At 47.1% G+C, this 23,592-nt stretch overlaps 2 protein-coding genes across 2 annotated transcripts in view; one reads left to right on the forward strand and one right to left on the reverse strand.

The window, feature by feature from the left end:
• The window catches only part of CD7 (CD7 molecule), a 192,158-nt gene that overhangs the window by 93,126 nt on the left and 75,440 nt on the right, over positions 1–23,592 (forward strand). The gene's annotated exons all lie outside the window — the stretch shown is intronic.
• On the reverse strand, positions 7,837–8,985 carry UTS2R (urotensin 2 receptor). The gene has a single exon (XM_049812796.1). The coding sequence runs from the start codon at positions 8,983–8,985 to the stop codon at positions 7,837–7,839; it is 1,149 nt and encodes a 382-aa protein (XP_049668753.1).

A 23,592-nucleotide genomic window follows, 5' to 3' on the forward strand; every position in this document is an offset into this window, starting at 1 on the left:
TGCCAGTGCAGCTCTTCTGTAAGTGCATATCCAGAGATATACATTCTTTTCACAGCAGGGCAGCAAGGCTGCTTTATTATTCATTGGGAAAAAAAAAAGAAGAAAAAAAAAGAGGGTTATTTACTGCAATGACTCTGGAGGCAGCTGTATAACCTGGCTGGGGCAGGGCAGAGCCATCCCATGGAGCTGCTAGGAAGCGGCACGCACAGAGCAAGGTCTTTCTTTCCTCCTGCAGAAGCATCTCCTGCCGCTTCCTCGCTCAGGAACACAGATGATGTGTGCTATCTGTGTATGAACATCTGACACAGCAGCACCAGCTTTGTGCGGGATTAGAGCCTCTCTGTAGTAAATACCTTTGCTTTTAACTTTAGCAGCTCAAATTTGTTGTTTGTATCGCAGCTGCTTTTGAAGTCATCAGTCACCTTTGTGGCCCTGCTGTACTGAACATCTATATAGGCTTTGTAAGAGGTATTCAGTGTCCTGGGGAGTTTATGTCCTAAATAGGCAAGAGGGACAAAGGTTAGGGGAAAGAAAGGGCAAGTTAGTGACAAGAATCTTAAAGACAGAAAAATTGACTCGCCTGGGTTCACACGAAACCCAGTGTTGGAGACAGTTTAACTAAAATTTCTTCAATTTCAGCCAAGTGTCTTCAGCACATTCCCATTGCTCCCCTCTGTTCTTTGGGGACACACTGATTTCCTGGTGTGGGAAGGGTACAGGAACCACCTCCTGTCCTTGGGAAGGGTATTTTGTTGTTCAGGTGTGGCAACATAGGCTGGGCTTTTGCTTTTCACCACCAAGGCTTTGAGGAGGTTTTTTCCTCCAAGGAAAATGTCTAAAGCAGGTATTTGTGATTCTTAAAACATCCAAGATAATCCTCAAGCACTCCAAACCCAGGTATTGAAGCCTATGGGCTTCTCTTTTCAGTCAAGGATTGCAATAGTCTAGTGTTCCCATAGAATGGGAGAAAGATAGCTTTTAAGTCTCTGGTGGCTGAGTACAGCTACTTCATGCTTTACAGTCAAACTTTTTCCTTTAACCTGGACAGAGAGTCTTAGGGTGGCAGCTGCATGGATGGGATGGAGCCCTCTCCCAGCTGGGCATGGGCATACCCCTTACCTCCCAGCCCAACCTCCCTGGGCAAGGGCAACCATAAAGAGCAACTACAATGGGGTCTGCATGAACACTGAGCGTCCAAAATCCCACAGCTGATCCTGCTGCATGGTGCTTTGGTGCTGGTTGTTTTCTCTTAAAGGTTATTTAGGCTTTAGCTCCATCCATTGATCAGGAATCGCATAAATTAAAGCTCCTCTCTTGCTGCGGTGCAGAAGTGTGGCAGCATTAGATGTGTGCTTCAGGGTTTTTTCTGTTGCAGGTTGGGCCAAAAGCAGATCTTTTCAGGCATAGCTCTCAAATCAAGAACTTTTAGACAGCAGAAAGCAAATCAAGGCCCAGCAGCTTACAAAGATGTTTACTTCTTTAATTAGCTAAATTAAATTGTAATCAACCCACTAGCTAGCACCGATTAATGAGGGATTGCTGAATGGAAAACTACTCTTACTATTTTTGGCCTATCAAAGCTGAGGACACAATGATGTGTTAATGAAGCCAGATGGCCAAAGCTGCTGTACTGAAATCCAGGCATGAAGGAGAAGGCTGGAACAGCACAGGAAGTTTCAGCATAGGCTGCCCTTAAAGAAAGGAAACCTACCATTTTCTGATACTCCAAGGACTAGAAAGCTTTGGACGTTCCACCTTATGTTATATTGTTTTGCACTGTTTCTAGCGTGACTTGGGGTAGACCTCACATTTGAATACTGAAAGTCCTAGTAAATGGATTACTTTACCATTCACGTGATCATTTGATATCTTGACTGTTATTAATGTGGACAACTGAAATTCTTGTTTAGTGGAGTGAAAGGGTCAAAAATGGTTTGGGTGGTTTTTGGTTTTGTTTGTTTGTTGGCATAAATTGGTACAACTGCATTGGCTCCAGTGGAAATCAACCTATTTTTATTGTTTAGAGACTTGGCCCTGTAGTTTTTCCCTGGTAAGCACAGTTTGCATGAAATGAGAGATTCATAGCCTCAGTTGAAAACATAGGATAGGCAGACTTTGTGCGAAATTGAACATGTATTTCTTCCAGAGATCTCAACCTGAACCATAATATATATTTGTGTCAGTCCTGGGCTCCCTGCGTGGTTTAGCCCATACCCTTCAGAGTCAGACTTTCTTTTCCACAGGCTACCTGCACACTTCAGCCAACACGAGGTGGGACCCACCTGCTGCTCCACTCCTGCCTTACTCCTCTCCAGGTTTTGCTAAATGTTGCCAAACTACCTGAATATTTTGGCAATACACAAGACAAGTATGAAATCCACAAAATTCTTGTCCTCCCTTGATTTCAATGGAGTCACTTCTCTTATTTGAAGTCAGGTTCAGCATCTCCAAAGTGGACACCCTGGAGTGCTCCCCTGGTACACCTCTGACCCCCCCCAGAGGTTGTCCTGCGAGGGCAGCTGGGTCAGTGGCTGCTGGAGCTACTGGGGCTCGTGGCACATTGTGCCTTGCTGCTGTAGCCTGCTTGTCCTCGGTACTGAACTCTCTCCAGTCCCTGTTCTGGACCTAGAACAAAGATTTGCCTCCAAGGATATCAGAGAGTACTAGTGACTAGTGACTCACCAACTCACATAGACATTTTGGATGCAATAATTCTGTTTGTAAAATGCTTGTACTTAATGAATTAATTATGTTACACTCTCCTTCGAGCAGTAAACTGTAAACTAAACAAGTAATCAGCAGGAGGCTGGCTCGGTGTGTTTCCCTTAGCGTTTTGAATAAACACAAACACAGGAAAAGCCGGAGCGCACTGTTGCTGCCTAGTGTGCTGAGATTTGTGCACCAGATTCAATAATTGAAAGCAATTGAGATTTGTTGGAAAAGAAAACCTTGGAAGGAGTGTTGCTATGTTGGTTCCCAAAGCATGTGGGTACCTGCTGCCACTGTATTATGGATGAAACCTCCCTCCTTATTTTTTTTTTCTTTTTGAGGCATAGTGATTAAGACTTAGAAATCTGGAGTTTGATCTGGGGAAGGAGTAATGGCTGAGTGAGGGTCTCAGGATTTGATCGTACATTTTGAGAAGAAGGAAAAAAAAAAAAGGATAGTCTGAGTGTGTGCTGCTGTAGCAGGGCCTCTGGGTGCTGCATGGGGGGAGGCTCAGGCATGGCTGGGGCAGATAATTTCAGTGGAGTATCCCAGTGTGGCAGTCACGGCAGATGCAAGTGGGACAGCACTGGCAAGAGGAATGTTTTTTTTCTAGGCAGCTCTGCAAGGTGCAGATTTGCTCTCTAAGATCTGTTCAACCTTTGGCCTCTCTTTTTAATGCCCTTAAGCAAACACTAAAATGAGAGGATTCCTAGGAAGAACCTCAGAGAAATGGAAGAAGATCACCTGCCGATCTGGAAATCCCAGCCCTCACAACCTGGCCACGTGCAGAACTGGTAACCTAGAGCTAAAGAGCTATCCCACCTAGTCCTTGCCCATCTTGAGCTCTAAGTGAAACAAAACCGTGCATGTTGATTTATTGCCCAGATCCTCTTCTAGGACCATGTGACAAGGTTTTTCTGTGTGGTTAGAGGTAGGCTGAAGAATTGCTGGCCTGATTATCTCCCAGAGAGCAAGGTGGGATACCTGCACAGGTTAAAAGGGTGGCCCAAAGCAGCTTCATCTTGTGCCCTTGCAATCGCTGGCTTGCAGGAACAAGGAGGGGGCTCAGACTGGACATGGGTTGTCGATCAGCTTGAATCAGGCTCCATCAGTGGTCGGGGAGGAGGGTTTGTGCCTATGATTGCTGCAACTCTGTGAGGGGGAATTGGGCAGAGGATGGGTGCTGCACCACTCTCCACTGTGGGTGCCCACCCCCTCCAGGCAGGTTTCGAACAGAGGGATGCACAGCGCGGTGAGCAGCTGCTCTCTCCTTTGCTACTTGAAATGCGTGACTTTTTGTAAGAGTCCTGTGGTTTGAACAAAACGGACAGAGGATTTTTAAAATTAAGTGTGAGCAAACAGATGAATAAAACTTCATTTTGAAGTGAGAAATTGTGTTGTTTTGCCTCCTAAAGGCTGAAATGAGGCAATTCAGTGTTTGGAAAAAGAAAAAAAAAAAAAAAAAAAAAAAAAAGAATTTCCAGAAGGATTCTTAAATTTCTGGGTGGATTTGCAAATAGTTTGGGTAAACACAAACGTCAGCCTTTTCTGGCAAAGACACTATCCAACTGAAAACACTGCCTGGCCTGAGCTGTAGTTTGCTGCCTGTTTCAGCCACCAGAGAGGGTACCCGGCCTTCCTAGCTGGTAGGAGCATCACAGCATCTCTGTCGTGGCCCTTTTTGGACACCCTACCATGGTGCATTTACAGCTATACTTTCTTTGAATCTTGAGGCATTGCTAAATGCTCCCTGGCTTAAATTAGCAAAAAATTGGAGTTTTGACTTCTGCTACCTGGCATTCAGCTGGTGAAATTCAGTCTGTGGGGCACCGAATGCCCCAGAGACGAGGGGAATTAAGACTTCAGGATGATGAAAGAGCTCCTAGTGTCACCCCACAGAGAATAAAGATCTAGCAAATGGGGTGCAGGTGTAGAGGCATGGTCTGAGGTGTGCAAGAACATGGTCACATGTACACACACATCCCTTTCACACTGATTTCAAATTTTGTTTGTGCAAAAATTGACTCTTGGATCTTTGACTGATGATAGGTTTCTGCAAGGAGGAATAAATAGGATGCAATAATTATTTTATAGCTATCATTAACTAAGCAATTAATCTGTCTTAGAGGAGGGAGCTCCTTCTTTGGACCTCACTGACTGGTCTGGCTCCCCCATTCATATTCAGCAGGCTCTCGTGGTTGAGTTGCTGTTTGGTTTCAGGAAGAGGACAGCTGTGTAATGTTTGGTATCTGAGTGTGGCTGATGCCCTGTAAAGTTAGTTGGGGATGCAGAGTTGGGGCACATGCTGCTTGTGAACTGCTCAGAGCCTTGCTTTTACCTGTAGATTTGGTATAATATTCCCTTATTGTTTCCTGTGCTGAGTGGTGATGGATGCGAGTGTTTGAAGGAGCAAAAAACTGCCAGCCTGGAGTGGAAATTGAAAGGCTTGAATAAAATGTCTCATCATTCAAAGATGACCCAGTATTGACAGAAGTGTCACCTGCAACAGTTCCCTGTTCCCTGACTTGTGGGTGTCTTCTTTTCTCTTGGCTTTGTTGTGCTGATTTGACAAACACTCTGCAAGCCCCTGCTGAGAGCACAGCACAAGCTTCAAACCAGAAAGGAGACTGTGCAGCCCAGGGCTAAGGCTGGTGTCCTCCTGGGGAGGCAGGGAACCCCAGCACCCTGCATTGAGCCTAGCTCACCTCCCAGGGCATGGCAGGACCTCTAGCATGGCCTCACTTCCACAGCATGTTGCTCATGCTGCTTTCAGGGTGCTTGTCGCACCTACAGAGCCATGGCAGGCTTTTTGCAAATATTTTCTGTGAGATGCATTGGTTGTGGTGGTCTTGGAGAAGTTAATCAGAGCAGTACCACTGGGGATAAACGGGTTAGACTGATTAACTCTGGAGACAGATCTGCTCCCATGTATTTTGGTAACTCTTTTGTCCTGTCTGCATTGGTGTGTAAAGCCTGGATTTGCAAACCGCCCTCTCATTTTGAGTTTCTGATTTTAGGAGAGATGGACTGTGCTTTCTAAAGGCTGAACCCGTAGTAGCTCTCTTTCACAACCATGGGAACTGCTCATGCTGAGCTTGTCTTGAGCTTGTCTGGCTATTTCTGAGCAAGCAGAAGTTAAAATTGCAATTACCAAAAAAAAGGAAGCCAAACTTTACCTTCTGACCTGTGATTAACACCTGACTATATAAGTGCAAATGGGTTCATGAATATAGCAAGCCTCTTCACCTACTATCCATGGGCTCCCTTTTCCTTACATTGGGGTGAATGATGCCTTAGTCTCTCGAACAGGCTTTGACTAGTGTGTCTCCAGCCTGAGGAGGGTCTGAAAACTAACAAGTACTGTCAGTGTAGGAAATAGCCAAATATAACGGTATTTCTGCCCCTCTGAAATCAGGAAGGGGCTAATCCTGAAGCAGGACTTGCCAGTCAGCGTGCTGCCCTGCAAGCAGGGTGTAGGTAAGGCGCCCTGACCTGCAGGACCACTGTGGATCATGTGTGTGGAGGCAGTTGGGAACACAAAGTGAGGGGCTTCCAGTTTCTGCAACAGTTCAATGTTAAAACTGCACACACGAGAGTCCTCTTTCAAGACATCTGCAGTCTTCCCCATACATAAAAAACTTTAAGCCTATGCATGAGAGAAGCAATTTCTTTTCCAAGTGCATCACCCAGGGAGGCTGGATGCAGAGCTTTCACTGTCCCCATGAACAATGACCATTTAAATGACTTGAAGGGGTATAGATGGTTAAAACCTAAATTCAGTTTCTGTATAAGCAAATGGAGTTCACTGCCAAATGGTGTATCACACTGCAGTTCTGAATTTACTCCTAAGCATTAATTTGCTTCTAATTCTGTAACTTGGTTAGAGTTGTGTTGGCATTGTATTGTTGTATCCTTGCTAATGAGGTAACGGGGCTAATGCAAGCAGAGGACTCCTATACAGATGCTGGCAGCATCCCAGAGAAGGTACTTTTAGACTCATTGGAGAAGTGCCAGACATCATGGAAGATATATTTATACTAATGATGCTTTATCATCAGTGAAAGCCAGGACAGCCAAAGTGTTTTTGGTGTAGGCAGGTCTATATTAATTTTTTGTAGCAGTAAAGCAAAATCATCTCCTGGGAAGGGAACAAGGGATCTCACTAATAGGGAGCTAGTGCTTTTATAATTGAGAATATTAGGGACTTCAGATAGCATAGCTTTGCCCGTTGGAAATCAGATCTCCTCACCACCCACCACCCCACCCCGCCCCGTCCTTTCCTCCTGGACTTGGTAAGTCTGGTCCTTCAGGCTGGATGTTGCAGTTTGTCTATGGATGCCCTGAGAATAACAATGTCAGAAGTTTCCAATTTCTCCTTGGAGGAGGACAGAGGGAAGATACACTTGTCCAGGACAGATGATGCTCCCCGACATGGGTGCTTATATGTTTGGGGTCGGTGCATTAGGGGATGCTGAGTGTTCCCTGACTGTGGTACTGTCACAGGAAGCCTGTCTTGCTAACACAAACTGTGGTGTAACTCCACTAGAGACACCTGTGTGAATGGAGAATCGAACCCGGTGCATACATGTGAGTGTAGAATAAATGTGAATACGACCAAAACCAGGACAAACACCCCTTATGCCTCATCCATGTTGTCCAGTCCTACCCCAAATTCAAACTGGATTGCATGTCACAAACATGAGCTGCTTTGTCTTTATTTCATTGTTTTCAGTCCTCATACAACTACAAATTTAGCATTACTGCTCAAGAAAAGAAAGAGCAAACTACAGCCATTCACGGGATAACAATTTTAAACTCTGTGAGACAGCTGATACTATTAAAAAACATGGCCTTATTATAGGCTTTCATTATTGATGGCTACTTGAGGAGACATACACTATAAAATATAAAGATAAAAAGCGAAAGGCTATTTAGATAGATGTCAGCTGAATGTTGCTAGCATCAAATCAGTGGCACTGAAGAAAATGAGAACAGACATACGGCACAGCCTCTGGACTAAATGTGCGCACATTATGGATCTGCTAAGGCTTTGCCTTTACAATGTACACTTTAAATCAAAGCAACATTGAAGTCAATATTGATTGTTCTTGGAGATATATTTTACCTTCAGGCACTGCTGTTTCCCAAAGGAGCGTGAGCAAGAACGTATGTCTCTGTGCAGTGCTGACTGCTTGTGGACAGGGACCTCCCTGAAATCCTCTGAAACCGGTTCCTCCTTTGGAAGTACCCACTGCTGCTGCTAAGGGACCGCTGTCTGTTCTTCAGGTACTCCCTGTAGTTTTTGGTGAGCAGGGTATAGAGGAAGGGGTTGATACAGCTGTTGCTGTAGGTCAGACAAGTTGTTAGGTAATTAATGTTCTTCATCACCTTGGGAGATAAAGGGAAAGATTCATAATACTGGAAGAGAAGCTGCCATATCCAGAAAGGCAAGAAGCAAGCCCAGAACACCAGCACTATTGTGAAGATTAAATAGAGCACCTTCTGATTTGGGAGCCGCTTGGTCTGCTTGAAGGATGCTGTTTGTGACACCCAGTAAATCTTAGCTAATCGGATGTAAAGGTAGCCAATGATTACCCCTGGACCCACAATGCTGGTACCAAAAAGGATGGTTAGATAGACTTTGTAGGACAACTTGCTCCAAGTAGGCAGGCAGATGCTTTTGTTGTCCCGTTGCACCAGCTGGATCATGATGAGCATTGGGAGAGTGAGCAACAGTGACACCAGCCAGATAACAACAGCAATGGCCTTTCGGTAACTCTTGGACCTCTTCACTGTGTCCAGGGGCTTCAGCACAGCAAAGTAGCGCTCTGTACTCATGACCGTGAGGGTGAAGATGCTGGCGTGCATAGTGAGGAAGTCCAGACTGAACAGGATGCGACAGCCAATGTCCCCAAAGTACCATTTCTGAATGAAGTAGGTCCCAACGATGAAGGGGATGGTGAGAAGGTAGAGCAGGTCTGCCAGCGCAAGGTTGATGATGTAAATATACATGGAAGCAGATGATCGCAAGTAATGGCACATCACTAGCAAGGTGTAGACATTGCCTGTCACTCCAATCACACACATGAGCGAGAGGATTGTCCCAATGGTGCAGATAGCGATCATGTCCTCCACGGAACCGGTGGCTGATGTGTCGTCCCTGGTGGCATTGGCGGAGGCGTTGGGTCTGATTCTGAACAGGATGCCCTCGCTTGTGTCTGTCACCATGTAGGGGGTTGCAGAAAAGTGGCTCTCCAGCTCATCGGTTAGGGACATCCTCCCAGCCTTTAAATGCCAGAGGCTTTGTTCATGCCACAGGGGTCTGAAGAACTGTTCTTTCTGCTCTGAGAAATGCAACTGCTGGGAGATGGTGAACCATTTCTTAGTGGGGTCTCATCCGAGGAAGATCTGCATTCTCCACTAGAGGAAAGACATCAGAAACCAACATATTAGAAATCTGCTAGAGCAACACAAAATATCATTTAGAAGTTACCTGCCCCTGAGTATGTATCTGCGCTGTCTGCACGTACCAAAGGTCTTGTGCGCTGAGGCCACTCGTGTGAGGTTCATGCTATCATTACAAGAGCACAGCTTTGAGGAGTGACATGTTGTAGTGCATCCATGGTAACGAGACAAGAGAGATTGTGTGGTTCATTGGAACCGTGTGCTGCAATCCTTAAAGTTAGTATGGAGTTGGAGGAAGAAAGTGTCCTTCCTAAATTCATAAAGGACACTTACAGACCTAGCAGCATGATTGGTTAAACCTCTTTGCTAAGCTCTTAACTCTGAAGACATAAAAAAAAACCAAAAAGGGAAAACAAGCTTTAGATTTACCATTTGCAGCTGATTTGTCTATTTTATGTGATACACTCGAAGTCCTGTCCAGCATTTCTGCAGTGTTTTCACAGAGCAACTTCCCTTGAATGAGAAGCTCCTGCTATGTCCTGACCTGCAGTTTCAAATTGTATTTGAGTGAGGGAGAAAAAAGGCATTTTATATCTATAAAGCAAGGTGTAGGTTTTACTGTGGGTTTTATATGTCTATAAATCCAGGGTGGTTTATGCTCTCTGTCAAGTGTGATCCCACAGATTTTCATGTGTCTATGCATGGATATATTTCAGACAGACCTGTCTGTGAGCCGGTCTAAACAGCCTTTTGCAGTGAGGTGTGAGATTGCTCTGCAGCATGTTAGACAGGTAGTCAGTCTTTGTACATGGGAGCTTTTGGTTAGCTCAAGCTCAACGCTATACAAATCATGACTGTGTTGCTTTGAATTTATACTGGCTCTGGGTGTAGGCAAAGGGAGTTCAAACCTACCTGAGAGAAACACTGAAGAAGCAGCTAAAATGCTGAAATTTTAAGCCATACCGAAAGCCTGTGGCAACCTAAAGGTCACTGCACACAGAAGTGTGTTTGCACTATGAATTTTATGGAGCTCAGATTGTCTCTTTGTTTGGAAAATGCTGTGAGAAGAGGTGCTGGACCACCTTGTCCTTGCAGGGCTCAGCAGGCAAAGACTTCCCTCTGCCTCGTTCCACTGGACAGGTTGCGTTTGTTTTATCCTGGGAATTTGCAGCTTTTCCCAGTGAGTTCGGTGTCCCTTTGCCTCCATACCAGCTCCAACTCCTTTGCCTCTTTCCTCCCCCTAGCTCTTTGGCAGCAGGATTACAGCACCAGGCTCTCCTCCACTGCCCTTGTGTCAAAGACCCTGACAGTGACTTCTGGAGCACTTCAGGATGAACAATGTTCATCCTCTTCATGACTTGCCCTCACCTTCTCTTCTTCCCATTACCACCTTCTGTAGGTGATGGGTGCTGCGGAGATATCGTGCAAAAACTTGGTATAAAAGAGGGCAATCCAGTATAGAGGAAGATTCTTCCTCATTTAACAGTTGGGATAGAGGTGCAAAAAAAGAGAAAAAACACAATATGCAGAGACCATCTCCCACCCAAGTCCCTTGGGTAGAGACATCCGAGGGGGAGAAATGAAGCATGGTTCTGCAGTGCTCCTTCAGGACATTGCTTCTCCGGACTGGTCTCCAGAAGCTTTATCAGCATCTTGGCTTTCCTGGACCTTGCAAACCCAAGTCTGCCTCCTCCCTCCCCTGCCATGCTGTGCGATCCCCTCCTGCTTGGCTTTGGGCATGTGTAGCCTGCCTGTCCATGCACCGACTTGCTCCCTTATCATCCACTTTATTGATGTTCATGTACGAGCTGTGCTGGCAGCAAAAGCGTCATGCATGAAGGAGACATGGATGCTCAGGGAGGTCTGCCTGCTCCTCTGCCACACTATCGCCGGCACACTTGGTCGGAAATGAATGGCTCTGCATGGGATGCTCCAGCTAAGCCTGGAGCTGGTCACACATGCAACTATCAAGCTCAGTTGGATTTGTGATCGCTCATTTTCAGGAGCATGTTTCTATGGCTCAGGTTCTGTCTTCTTGCAGCTGCCTCACTTTGTATTCTGGGCACTTGTAGCAGCAGATCCATGCCGTGCCTGTGCAAGTCTGTGCAGTTCCCTGGTGTGACAGCTCCTGCCAGAGACAGCTCAACACACTGCATCTCCCCGCTCTGCTCCTCTTCCACTGAACCTGCGTTTTGCTTCATTCATAAAATTACTACAGCACTAATTCAATTTGGACACTTCACCTGTCTCCAGGCAGAGCCCACAGCTAGGCAAGTTCTCACTCCTAGAGAAGTAAAATTAAGCAACCTGGGGAAACCTTGCATAATTTTAAAGTTACTGTCATTGCTGCACTCGTACATAAATGCACACACTCACACACATGCACACACACACAATAGAGAGCTTGTTATTCCAAGTAGCCATTCAAGTATCTTACGGTCTAAGCAATTTTCTGAGCCAATCCTGCCTTTCCCTCTACATTATCATCACACAGGAGTACCATGCACATTCAGTAGCTGCAAACATAAATTAATTTCTCCTGCTCAAACCTTGCCTTTAAATCCAGCAGATGAAGTTTCCTACAAGAAACAAAATAAAAATGAATCTAGTAGTATTAAAGCTGAAACTTTTAAAAGGAAAAAAAGGGGAAAAAAGAAAAAAGAGAATCCTCCTTCACGGGCAGACAGCGAGAGATCCCCGTGCTCCGTCGCATCTGGAAAGGCAGCGGCAGGAAGGCAGCGTGCTACCTAGCCAAGTATGTTTGAAATCTGCGCTGTTAATACTCTCATTCTCTTCCCTTCACTCATGCCTGCTATTTCTGTTACTCGGTGACGTTAGGCATAGCGTGGTTTTGACTGCAGCCAGTGAAGAGCCTTTTTAAAGAAGCAGCATTTTGATAGCTGTGGCTTATTTAGCTGGCTCCCCCCTGGCTGGCCGTGAGCCAGCTGGGGATGCGAGAGGTCAAGGCTGTTTGCATCCCAGGACCGGTGATACAAAAAGCCATCCTGCCCCTCCTTACATCGCACTGAAGAGCACAAATGCCTAACGTTGCCTGAGCAAAACCATTGTGTCGTGGAGAGCAGTCAGGCCGGGGAGGGTTAAATTCCTGCGGGAGGGTCGGCTGCCCAGGGAAACGGCAGAGCTCCTCGATTCAGAGATCAATGCCAAAGTGAAGCCAAAGTTTATTTGGGTTGGATGGCATATTAACAGAAGAATCTGTGCGGTGGTATCACGCACCACAGCATCTGAGATATTTCAGACTGGTGGTAACAAAATGTTATCCAGGTTGTTTGGGGTTCAGCTGGCTGCCTTTCCCCAGGGATACTTGAGGAGGGTAAAGACAGAACGAGATCAACCAGGTGCCTAGAAAAAAACGCAGTGTGAGGAAGGGGCTGGTGCTGAGAAATGCCAAAGCTAAACTCAGTATTATTTTGATAGAAGCTGAATATTGTGTTGGTTGCTTGCACACAATGGGGTTGCTCTTCCTCCGAGCTCCCTGCTTTAGCTCTGTGGACTACAGGGAATTGCTTCTGATTTATGCCAGTGGGAAGGGAGAAGCACTCATCTCTCCTGGGGTGTCTCCTGCTGGACACGGGTGTGTAGGAGATGCCTGTCAGGCCCATTGCTTGCTTCAGCGGTTTGCATTTGGGCAACCACTGCAATTAGGTGATGCTTCCCAGCTTCCCGGCTCATCCATTCTGCATCGCTGGTATTAACCAAGAGCTGTTTCCTCCTCTAACTCCTTCCCTGGATACTTACGTAGTTTCTTCTTTGTTCTGAACTTTTACATTCTGCTATCTGGGTGCTTTCAGATGCATCTTGTATCTAATCCTGCTGTGTGAACCCACTTTTGCTTGAGCCACATGGGGTGACTGTAATAGCACCTGGAAAGATTGGTGAGCACCAGTTGTGGCTGTCCCTGCAACAGGGCAGTGGGTGTGCAAAGCAAGGCTCTCCTGAGATATGTGCTTTTGAGTGTGGTGAGGACTCGGGTTAGGAGCAAATCCTCATGTGGAGGCCTAATTTTGCAATGAAGATAGATTTTATGTTAGCAGCTCTAACAAGGGCTGGCTGAGCTCTAAAACCCCAACCCAAGCACCCTCAAATATATGTATTTTGCTCTAAAGATTGCTCTAAAACTGCATTTTGTGGCTGGCCCCTGGACATCTTTGGAAAAGTGTGTTCTGGAAGCTGCTTCTCCTGCTGCTCTCTGGGTGAGATGGAGATGCCCATTGACTGCGTGACTCCAGTGAGTGCCAGCGGTCCCTTGGTGAGCACTGATGGTGAAGCTGTTGGCAAAGTGTTGTATTTGGGGGTGGCCCACAGGGAGCAAGAAGGTCATTCATGTGGCAGTCTCCACATACAGAGCAGGGACAATCTGCTGGTGTCCTTGAATCCCCTTGCTACTCTCTGCATGCAACTCAAAGGGCACATTGGCACAAGCCCTGTGTGAATGCAGTGATGCTGACTGGGGACGTGGGTGCTTCTGCTGAGCATGGCTCGGCCATGGTGTTTCAATCTCCAGCATTTGGTAGGTGTGTGCAGGTCTCTCTCCAGGCATCTATGCTGGAACTGTCACACTCCTTTCACTCCTCTGTCACCAAGGTGGTAGTTGGGTTGGTATTGACCCATGCCAGGGAAAGCAAGGGGGAATGGGATGGGGGATAGTTTCTGGCCAATCCATCAGTTTCCTGGACCTTTTGATCTCAGCCTGGTACTTCCTTTTTTTGGTATTTAAACCTTTTGAAAAATGTTATGCCATCGTGTTTGTTTATCAGGAAATCTCAGTGCCTGTGGGGCTGCCATTAGGGGAATCTGGTCTCCCATACAGTCTGTGTCCTGCTGGAGTCATTAGAGGAGGTGTCTGGAGGGGTGTTCCGAGAGCAGTGTGGGCAGTGCCAGGTTCACAGCCCTGGCTCAGAGGGTTGTTTATGGTTGTAGTTTTGCTGTTTCTGTTCCCCTTACTGTCCTCATCAGTAAAACAGAGATCGTTGAGATCACTCATCTCCTGGTGCCCTTAGTTTCAGGGTTTTTCACATTTGTCAGATGCTATTAGAGCTATAGATGGGAGTTCCAGCCTGCATGATTTGTAATAGGACTAGGAACTGCACAGTCAATAATGGATGAAGGTAGGAGCCCTCTGAGATATGAAACAGATCTGTTTAATCATTCAAACACCACCACGGCTACAGGGCTTGTGTTCTGCATAGGGGCCTTCTGAAGTTACTGCAAAGGTAGTAACCATTATTTTTCTATTAAATACAGGGCAAAAAAGACTTCTTTTCCCCTTTGATGTGAGGATTTATGCCAGTGCTATGAGAATTTGATTGTATTTGGTTACTCAAACCTCAACTGAACCAGTCAAATCTCTTGTGTCTCTTGAGCTGAGCTGTGCACCCTACTGTCTGTGCACCCTGCCAGCTGTGCATCCTGCCAGCTGTGCACCCTATTGACTGTCTGCTGCCTCCCCTGGTCTGTGCAGGGCCCCTTCGGCATATGCCACTTTTGCTGGGGCAGTTTTGAAACCAGGTTGGCCAGCAGCCATGGGCTCCCTTCTGCTCCGAGCTGGAAGTATAAGTTTGTCTATGTATCACATTTTAAAAATGTAATAAAGTGCTGCTTCCTCCATGTAGGGAAGAGCGCATACAAAGGAAGCCAAAATTGATGAAAGAAAAGAATCTTATGAATGTGTCTGAATTCTTGATGTGGGTCAGGTCTAGAAATACATGCAAGCTCAGGGTAAGACATGACTCCCATTTACCTGACTTTGGTTTACTTACCTCCATGCACGACCCCCTTTAATACCCAGAAGTAGTCATGATATAGCATATATCTTCTCTCCACTGCAAATGTTATTGTGGCCACATAGAAATTCAGATTAGCTTATGAGAAGCTGCCCTGACTTTCGGATCAGCCCAATGGAGACCAAGCATTTGCAGGATCATGCTGAGCCTGGGTCCTCCCGGAGCCACATTGAAAGCCATGAGCACACACAAATGGCAGCAGCTCCTGAGAAAAAGCATTGATGAGTTGGTTGTGCTGTGAAGGACGTAGCAGTCCCTGGGTCACCTATTGTTCCTCGGAAAGTTGCATTTAAATCCCTCTGTTCCGGCACTCATGGTCTTGGACACATGCAAATGTGATATCCAGATTCCCAGCTGGTCCCCAACTGCTTTTTTCACTCTTCCTGCTATCTGTCCCCACCAGTGAAAGACCCACCCAAACTCGGCCAATGCATTTGGAGACTTCTCTGAGCTTTCTTGGCATTTTGGTTTCCTTTCTTCCTGTTTTTTTGCAATATAAAACTCCAGTTGTCCTTTCTGAGTCAGTATGGCTCTGCTCTTGGCTGCTTTGTGTGAGACTCCGGGGGCTGAAATCACCAGTTTGTTTTCCCTCATCCAAGATCCCTTACACAGATACTGGGTTTATAGCTGCTCTGCTCATGGAGGGTCATCCCTTGCTGAGCTCTCTACCAACCTAGGAGGATTTGTGGGTTGCTATCAGCTTTTCCCCTGCACAGGGGTCAACTGCAGGGACAGTTTGAGGAGTGGTGCTGAAAGGGGACTGAGGTGCTGTCCTGGGTTGTTAGTTACCATGTCTGGTGTTTCTGGCTCAAACCGTGTCACTGTCCAGGGCAGGGGAAGCAATCCAGATGCTCCCTGCTGGTGCCCTGGAGTTTGATTGGGAAAAGGCAGAGGGATGAAGCTCTGACTCCTTGGGATTTGTAGGTAAAACCTGTGCTAGCTCCAGCCCTGGAACAGTGTGAAGGCTGGTCCTGAAGGGGTGGAAGGAGCAGAAGGGGCCAGAGTTTCTCCCAGCTTTCCTCTTGGGACCGCTCTTATGTGTCTAATGAGCTTTTGCTCCTCTGTTTCCTGAATTTCAGCTTGCTATTGCAGGGACCTTTGCAAGATCACAGAGATCACCTCTGTTCTTACACAACAGTTACAATTTTTGGACTCCTATGAGGTCCAAAGCTTTGCTAATATGCTGTTGGGAGACCAACAACCACTGCTCTCCCAGACTGATGTGGTCAGGCGCTGGTTTCCCCAGCGTGGGTTTTCCCGTCAAGGCTCAGGTCCCTGTATTCCCAGGAATGTGCTTGTGATGGGAATGCATTTCATGCCCGCCAGGGATAAGGTGAATTGGAGTGAGTGGGGTCACTTTGTGCAGTGACGATGGGGCAGGAGTGCAGAGTGCAGCAAGGCTGAGTTGCTTTAGTGCTCCCCAAGGCCCTGCACAGCTGGGAGGATGAAGGGGCCACGGCTTGCTCCTGGGGAGTGCAGGGTACACAGTCAGCTCAGGGATTTTTTCCCCTGGTTGCTCTCCTCTGCCCTGGTTATACCATCCCACTAAGGAGACTTTGGGCTGCTCTTAGGTCGGATATAATTTACAGACAAACCATATTAAGAGGAGATGTTATTCCATCTCCACAGCTGATCTCACTCCAACCCTGAGCTCTGGACGGCAGACAGCATGGCATTCATTTTCCTGTGTGACATGCGTGAGTGGGATCACTTGGCCTTCGTTTTGGCAGCCCTCGACATTTACAGACCAGTCTGAGATTCTGCGAGGCATCCTGGCGCCTGCCTTGGGGCTGTGAGTACTCCCACAGCTGTGCCAGGGACCCAAGGCACTGGACAGTCAGATTTAACATCTGGTATTTGTCATATGAATGGGGACAATTTCTCCATGCTGAAGGATTCATCTGTTTGGGGCTAGCATAGGCACTGCTGATCCTTCAGGGGGAATGGAGCTGGGGCTCCTCCATGGCCGCTCAGGATCAGGGGAGCTTCCAAGGGAGAGATCATCACTGCCTCCTGCATGGAGCCTCCTGCTTGATCCCTTTTCCTGTGCACTGAGGTGCAGGCTGTTCTCCAGGAGGAGGTCTGATGCATACAAAAAACCTGCTGAGCATCTAAATCCTGCCTTCTGTCCCAGTCCTCTGGTAGGATGGCAGTGCGCCGCTGGCTGACCCAGCAGGCAGGCAGAATTTGTCCCTTGTCTAACCTGCAAGGCACATTGCAGAGCTGTTAAATAGAGATGACAGTGTCACAGCTCAAAAGCAAGGCTCTGCAAAGGTGGGAGGGGAGCCTCAACTACCAGGTATGACCCAGATCACCTTGATGGTGGGTGATAAGGGGGAGTTACAGCCTCCTTAATTCCTTCTCTTCCTGCCCTCCAGGAAATCCCCATCCACATTCTAAATAACTTTGCAATTCAAAAAATGGTCACTATGTCTGCATCTTCATTCATTCATCCATCCATCCTCCTGTGTGGTTTGCCCTAGTGGGATGTGATGAGCTGGCCGCCTCACATAGGTTCGTTCTCCCTCCTGTTCCAGGGTTGCTGGCATTGAATGACCAAGTACTTCATTAAACTTTCGTGAGCATTTGCAAAGGGCTAGGCTGAGGCTGGATTCATCACAGACTGTCAGTGCTCATTCCAGACTTGGCTTTCTTTGCAAACAACTTAGATCACCCTCAGGTTACAGTCAGGAGAGCCCTGGCTGGGTCAGTCTGTTGCTGGAGCTGTTTTTACAGCAGCTATGACTGTGCAGCTCCTGCTGCTGGCAGGCAGAAGCTGGTGATCTTTCTATACCTGGAGCTAGATGGCCTTGTGTGTCCATCAGACTAAATTAAGTGGTTTGGCTTAGTTGTTATTTGCCATATGCAGGGACTCGATGTTCCTTGAAAAATGAGCGTGATGGTGTATCCCAGCTGGTGCGTATGCATTTCATTGCTCTCTATTGTACCAACACACTTACCTTGCATGTGTGGGCTGGTTAGTCTGGTAAGAAGCTGGCCTGAACCCTGTTTAGTCCCTGATTTTGGTAAATTAAAGGATATCCTTGCTGCACAGCAGCTGGATGTCTGAATGAGGCTGGAAGATGGGACAGCAGTGCACTGCAGCGTGTACAGCTGGGTTGTGCTCAGGTACACTCAAGAACAGCTCCCTCAGGCACTGCCCTCTGTGTGACTTCAGTCTGAAATAAAATGCGGAAAACAACATTAACACACTATTACAGGTGCTTTTTCTAACATAGAAGTCAAGGTGTTCAGTGTTACCGCATCAAACTGGGGCTTAACCAAATAGCACATCTGTGCATAACGGTTTCTGCCAAGAGGGAGGCAGAGCAGCAGCTACACATCTTGGTTGGTTGCGTGTAAAACAAGTTTCTAATGTGCTCATTTATGAGCAGTGTCTAATGCCAAAGGGCCTTGGTACAAATGCAAACAAGAACTTAAATACCTTGATTTACAATATATTTAGGCTTTTCAAGTCTGCTTTGCCAAATCTGTTTTCCCCTCAGTGTATTTCAATGTGCAAACCACAGTAGTAACAATAGCTAGACCTGACCCGTGTACTGTGATTTTCATCAGAGTACCAGTGATATCTCACTAGAGCATGGGTTTTCAGAGGTGTCCTGGTTTCAGCTGGGATAGTTAACTGTCTTCCAAGTAGCTGGTACAGTGCTATGTTTTGAGTTCAGCATGAGAAGAATGTTGATAACACTGATGTTTTCAGTTGTTGCTCAGTAGCGTTTAGACTATAGTCAAGGATTTTTCAGCTTTTCATGCCCAGCCAGGGCACAAGAAGTCGGCACAGGACACAACCAGGGCACCTGACCCAAACTGGCCAGTGGTGTATTCCATACCATGGGATGTCCCATCTACTATAGGAACTGGAAGTGGGGGGTAGGGAATCGCCGCTCGGGGACTGGCGGGGTGTCGGTCGGCGGGTGGTGAGCAATTGCCCTGCGCATAATTTGTACACTCCAATCCTTTTATTACTACTGTTGTCATTTTATTAGTGTTATCATTATCATTATTAGTTTCTTCTTTTTTGTTCTATTAAACCGTTCTTATCTCAACCCAGGAGTTTTACTTTGTTTTTCCCGATTTTCTCCCCCATCCCACTGGATGGGGGGGAGTGAGTGAGCTGCTGCGTGGTGCTTAGTTGCTGGCTGGGGTTAAACCACGACAAGAGGCTTTCCCCCTAACTGATTACATTTCTGTGCAAACTTTATAACTCATTTGTTCTGCTTTTTTTTTTTTCCTGCCCAAACTCTTGGGTCTTCTGCCACCATTAGAAATTCTCACACAACTACTTGTGACCTGGATCTGAGATGTCTGGAAAACACAAAGCACCCAGGACCTGCCGAGGAGAAGTTTTCCTCATTTCTTTTCTACTGCTGCATCAAGAATTGTGCTATTTGAGCTTCTTCATCCTTTGACCTCCCTACCTCCTTTTGAGTTCCTGGAACTGCTGCAGCAAGTTTGATTACCTGGGGGAAGGCAGGCAGGCTGTGGTAGGCAGAAGACGTTATCACTTTCCTTCAAATGCTGAGAAGAGCTTCCCTCTTACAAATGCCTTTTGGGAGAACCTCTTCAGCATGGAAGAGGATTTGGCCTGGGTAATATTTCACATTATCCTTTGCATCAGTTATAATCTGATCATCTTTTTGCCAATATTTTGAGAGTGACTGCAGGGAGGACACAGACACGTCCTACTGAATTCTCTTTATTGCAAGGCACTCAAGATTAACAAACAAAAACATTGCAGCAGAGTGCTCCTGGAAATCCTTCAAATTATCATCGGGAAAGCTGTAGGCAGTACAGCCAAACTGAGAGAAGCACCTTCCATGGGCCAAAACCTGATGCTAGACTAGAGACAAAAGTTTCGTTGCCATCATTTGCTGTTAGGTATATCCTGTGCAGCACCTCCATGTTCTAGTCTGCATGGCTGTGCTGACCACACTGCTCCTTTGCAGGTTGGTTCAATGTCCTCAGTCATGCTCTCCTCCTCTCCAGCTGCCCTGTTCCCTCCTGGGAGGCTATTCTGTATGTCTCAGCCTAGTTCCTCATAGCTGGGAATTAGAGGATTTAGGAAAGTGGTTTGGGGCCGGAAGACTTGTAGGGAAAAAATCAGGCTCCCACCTTGTAGGGAAAAAATCAGGCTCCCACCTTGTAGGGAAAAAATCAGGCTCCCACCATTTCCAGCCAAAGCTCCTGTTGCTGATCCCAGGTGTTTTCTGAGCATGGAGGTCAGCACACGTCCTCAGCTCTTGCTGCATCTGCCTGGCAGCAAAGATTTCCGCTGGAGCTTTCAAAAGACTCTCACAAGATACACAAGATGAAGCGTGAAAGGTTGTCTGGCAGCATGTAAAGAGCAGCAAATGTCACTGCATAGAGTTTATGCCACCGTGGACTCTGTGGTGGCATTTGCCATCCTGCACGCATGGGGGTAGAGCTGGAAGGACCTGGGGATAGAGACAGTCACTGGCAGCTGGTGCTGGTAACGGTCAGCTCTCTGAAGCAGCAGATGCTAATTCAAATTCTCCTTGAAAAGCTGATTTTCTATAATAAATTGTACTCCCACATAATATAAATTTTCTTGCTTACTCTGATGGGCAACTTCTATTCTCACTGGTGATAGCTCAGTGCTTACTTCTAGTGCCTGTCTTCACATTGCTGTGAAGACAGTAAAGTCCTTTTTTTCGCCCTTGTGGCAGCATCACCAAACTCTCAGCTGGAGTCCTCGTGATGCTGTTTCAGCCCCACCTGGGGCTGCTGCCCTCTTTCTGCTACACACCGTGTTCCCTTGAGTCTTTTCAGGGCATCTCTTTACTAGAAACATCCAGCCCCTCCCAGCAGTGCGGTGGCAGAGCAGAAGTTTGGGGGTCACCAAGCAGGGGCAGAGGCTCTGCTCCCCACCATAAGCCATCCCCAGCTGCCGCATGGGCTGTGCAATGCGGATGCCCCAGGCTATGGGCAGCCTCAGCTGAAACGGCTGCCTGGCACGAGGGGTTTGGCCCAGTGGTCCAGTCTGTGTTGTGCAGGGCCATCTCAGGGGATGGAGAAGTGCCCTGCCATCCGGTGGTGGTGGTGGTGGCGGTGGCAGCACTGGGTGCCAACGTGTGGTTAGAGAGGGCTGCAGGACAGGCTGGGTCACCCGCTGACTGGGTAATTTGAGTGAGATAAACCCTTGCTTCTCCTCAAAATCCAGCAGTGGAGCATCTGTCCTTGGGTATGATGAGCTTTGTGCATTTACCTCCTGTGCCTTATGTGCTGCTGTGAGGTCCCTGCCGAGGTGGGTGGGAATGACTGTGTTCAGGGTACTTGAAAGAGAAAGACTTTGAACTAAAAGCACTGCCAGAAATGACAGGTGTTAGTTAAAAGACTCAAAAGCATGTGCCAGTTTTTAAATAAAGCATTTTGCCCTCCATGGGTTGTTTCCTGTGATGAGGAGCAGGTAGCAGTGCTCACTGTGCCGGTGAGACAGTCCCTCTCTGCAGGGACCTCTGTGTCACCAAGACAAGGTCTGGGCAGCAGCGATGGACCCTGCAGAGCACAGGGGAGATGGCTGTGGGGTGTTTGCTCCTCTATTGGCTTTTTTATGTAGGAACTGGCTGGAGGATGTTGGGTCAAGTAAGCAGTGGATGTGGCACTTCACCCTGAGCAGGCACTCGTTCCTCTTGGGCAGTGGTTCCTTCCCTTCTTTTGTTTCCCTTCTCGCAGGCCTCAGCGCTCCTCTGCCTGCTGTCCTTTTCCACTGTTGATTGCTCGTATGTTTCATGAAACCCTACCTGAGAATTGGCATTTTATGTCAGAGGGAAATTCTCCTGGAATCGTCTCTAATGTAGAAAAAGGGGCTTAATTCCCTGGTCTAAAGCAGTAAAAAGACTGAGCAGGCACCTGGTTTCACAATTGGAGAGCACATTTTATTGTTTCAAAATACTTTTCTCTGGCTTGATTTGGTCCAAAGTAACACTTTGCTTAATGGAGGCTTTCTAGTAGCCCAGTGCTGTACCACTCAACGGGAAGGGGCTGCACTCAGCAAACGGTGGGGACTGAGGATGGGGTTGGGGTTGCTGAGGGCTGCACCCCAGCACTGGTCCTGAGTGAGAGGGGGTGGTCTGAGAGTGGGTGTGCAGGGAAGCCCACGGTGGTAATGTGACAGAAAAGGACTTAACTGCAAGGTTCAAGCAAATGACTTGAACTTTACTCGCAGACTTAACTGCAAGGTTCAAGCAAGTGATTTATTTGAACTTCACTTACAAACTTAACACGCCCCTATTGCAGGTTTTACAGATACAATGGAGGAATGTACTATTGCAATTTTTTAAGGCAAGAGTAGTACATTATTACAACCACAAGCACACACGCATTTACAAACTTAAAGCATAAACAATATTCACTTACCCCTCCAGGTAAGGGCTTTCAATCCCAGGGAAGTTATCTCAACGGGCATCCCGATCAAGGCAGGGAAAGGGTTTCCTTCACAAGCCAACTGTATAGTTGGAGAAGTGACTCCCCCATTTCTAACCTGAATCTTAGAGTGTTTATCCCCTGACTTGTGGAATGGTGTGTATGACTATGTCTGAATGGATTATGATATATGCCTAAATGGATTATGTATATCTGAGTGGAGCTTCCCCTTATCTTTCCTTTGTTGGTTTGTGATTGTTTGAATACACAAGGTTGTCATTTGAAACTGAAGCTGAAACCCTCCAGGTTTGGGGGTTTTTTTACCTTGCTTCCTCAGGCAACTGAATAGTGGTTGGGTTGAGACTCAGGGCATACTATTTGTTAAGGGATTTCAAGGCTCAGTTCAGGTTTTGGTTCTTTGAATGGCACAGCCACTGCCCTGTTTAGTTTAGGGTTTATCAGACAACCCAGGGCTAAGCTCTCTACACAGCTCCCCGTGAGTCGTGAGTCGTCTCTGCAGAGACACAGGGCCTCAAGGCGATCCAAGGCTGGGTTGCTTTTTGTAACCCCCCATGAGTCGCCCGTGTGCACTAGACATGGTGAAACTCCTTTGTGAACTATGAGCTGGACAATCCACACAGATGGGAAGGTTAAACTGCCCATTTGCAGCCTGAGCAATGCCTTTCTGCCCTTGGCAGGCTGACTGGTCCAGTGTAACTCAATTTATCGTGTGTTTGCATCACTGTGGTGGCTGAGGCTGCTGGCCACACCAAGGGAAATTCTTGTCCTGCCCCAGCTGCGCTGCTCCCCACCCCTGCATCCCTGCCTGCACTTGGCCGCGCTGAGCCGCTCTGACGGCGCCCTCCTCCACGATCAGATAATTTTCCTCTTATTCCTGGAGTACTCAGTACTCTTCAAATCTACTCTCACCTCACATAAACTCTGCATGTGGACACAGCATCTTTCCCGGATCGGCCTCTCTGCAAATATTTTATTTCATCTCTGCTATTTCCCAGCAGTAGCTGAGCCCAGCTGTGCCATATCACAGAAAAGCTTATGGCAGCAGCCGTGAAAAATCCCCAATGAAGCCACTGCATAAAAGTCTCCATGAAGCTGCAGCATAAAATGCCCTAGTGGCTTCAGAACATTTTTATTGTACCATTGCTGCACATTTGGAGGTCTTGTAAAATCTTTATATTTGAAACACACTGTTCACAGTGGGCTGGGGAACTGCCTTTGAAGTGTGTTGTGGCCTTTTGATACTGCATGC

This window comes from Accipiter gentilis, chromosome 10 (genome assembly GCF_929443795.1).
Source record: "Accipiter gentilis chromosome 10, bAccGen1.1, whole genome shotgun sequence".
In the NCBI taxonomy this organism is placed as follows: domain Eukaryota; kingdom Metazoa; phylum Chordata; class Aves; order Accipitriformes; family Accipitridae; genus Astur; species Astur gentilis.

Coding starts and splice junctions, on each gene's coding strand:
- UTS2R (XM_049812796.1), bottom strand. CDS start 8,985: ATGTCCCTAACCGATGAGCTGGAGAGCCACTTTTCTGCAACCCCCTAC.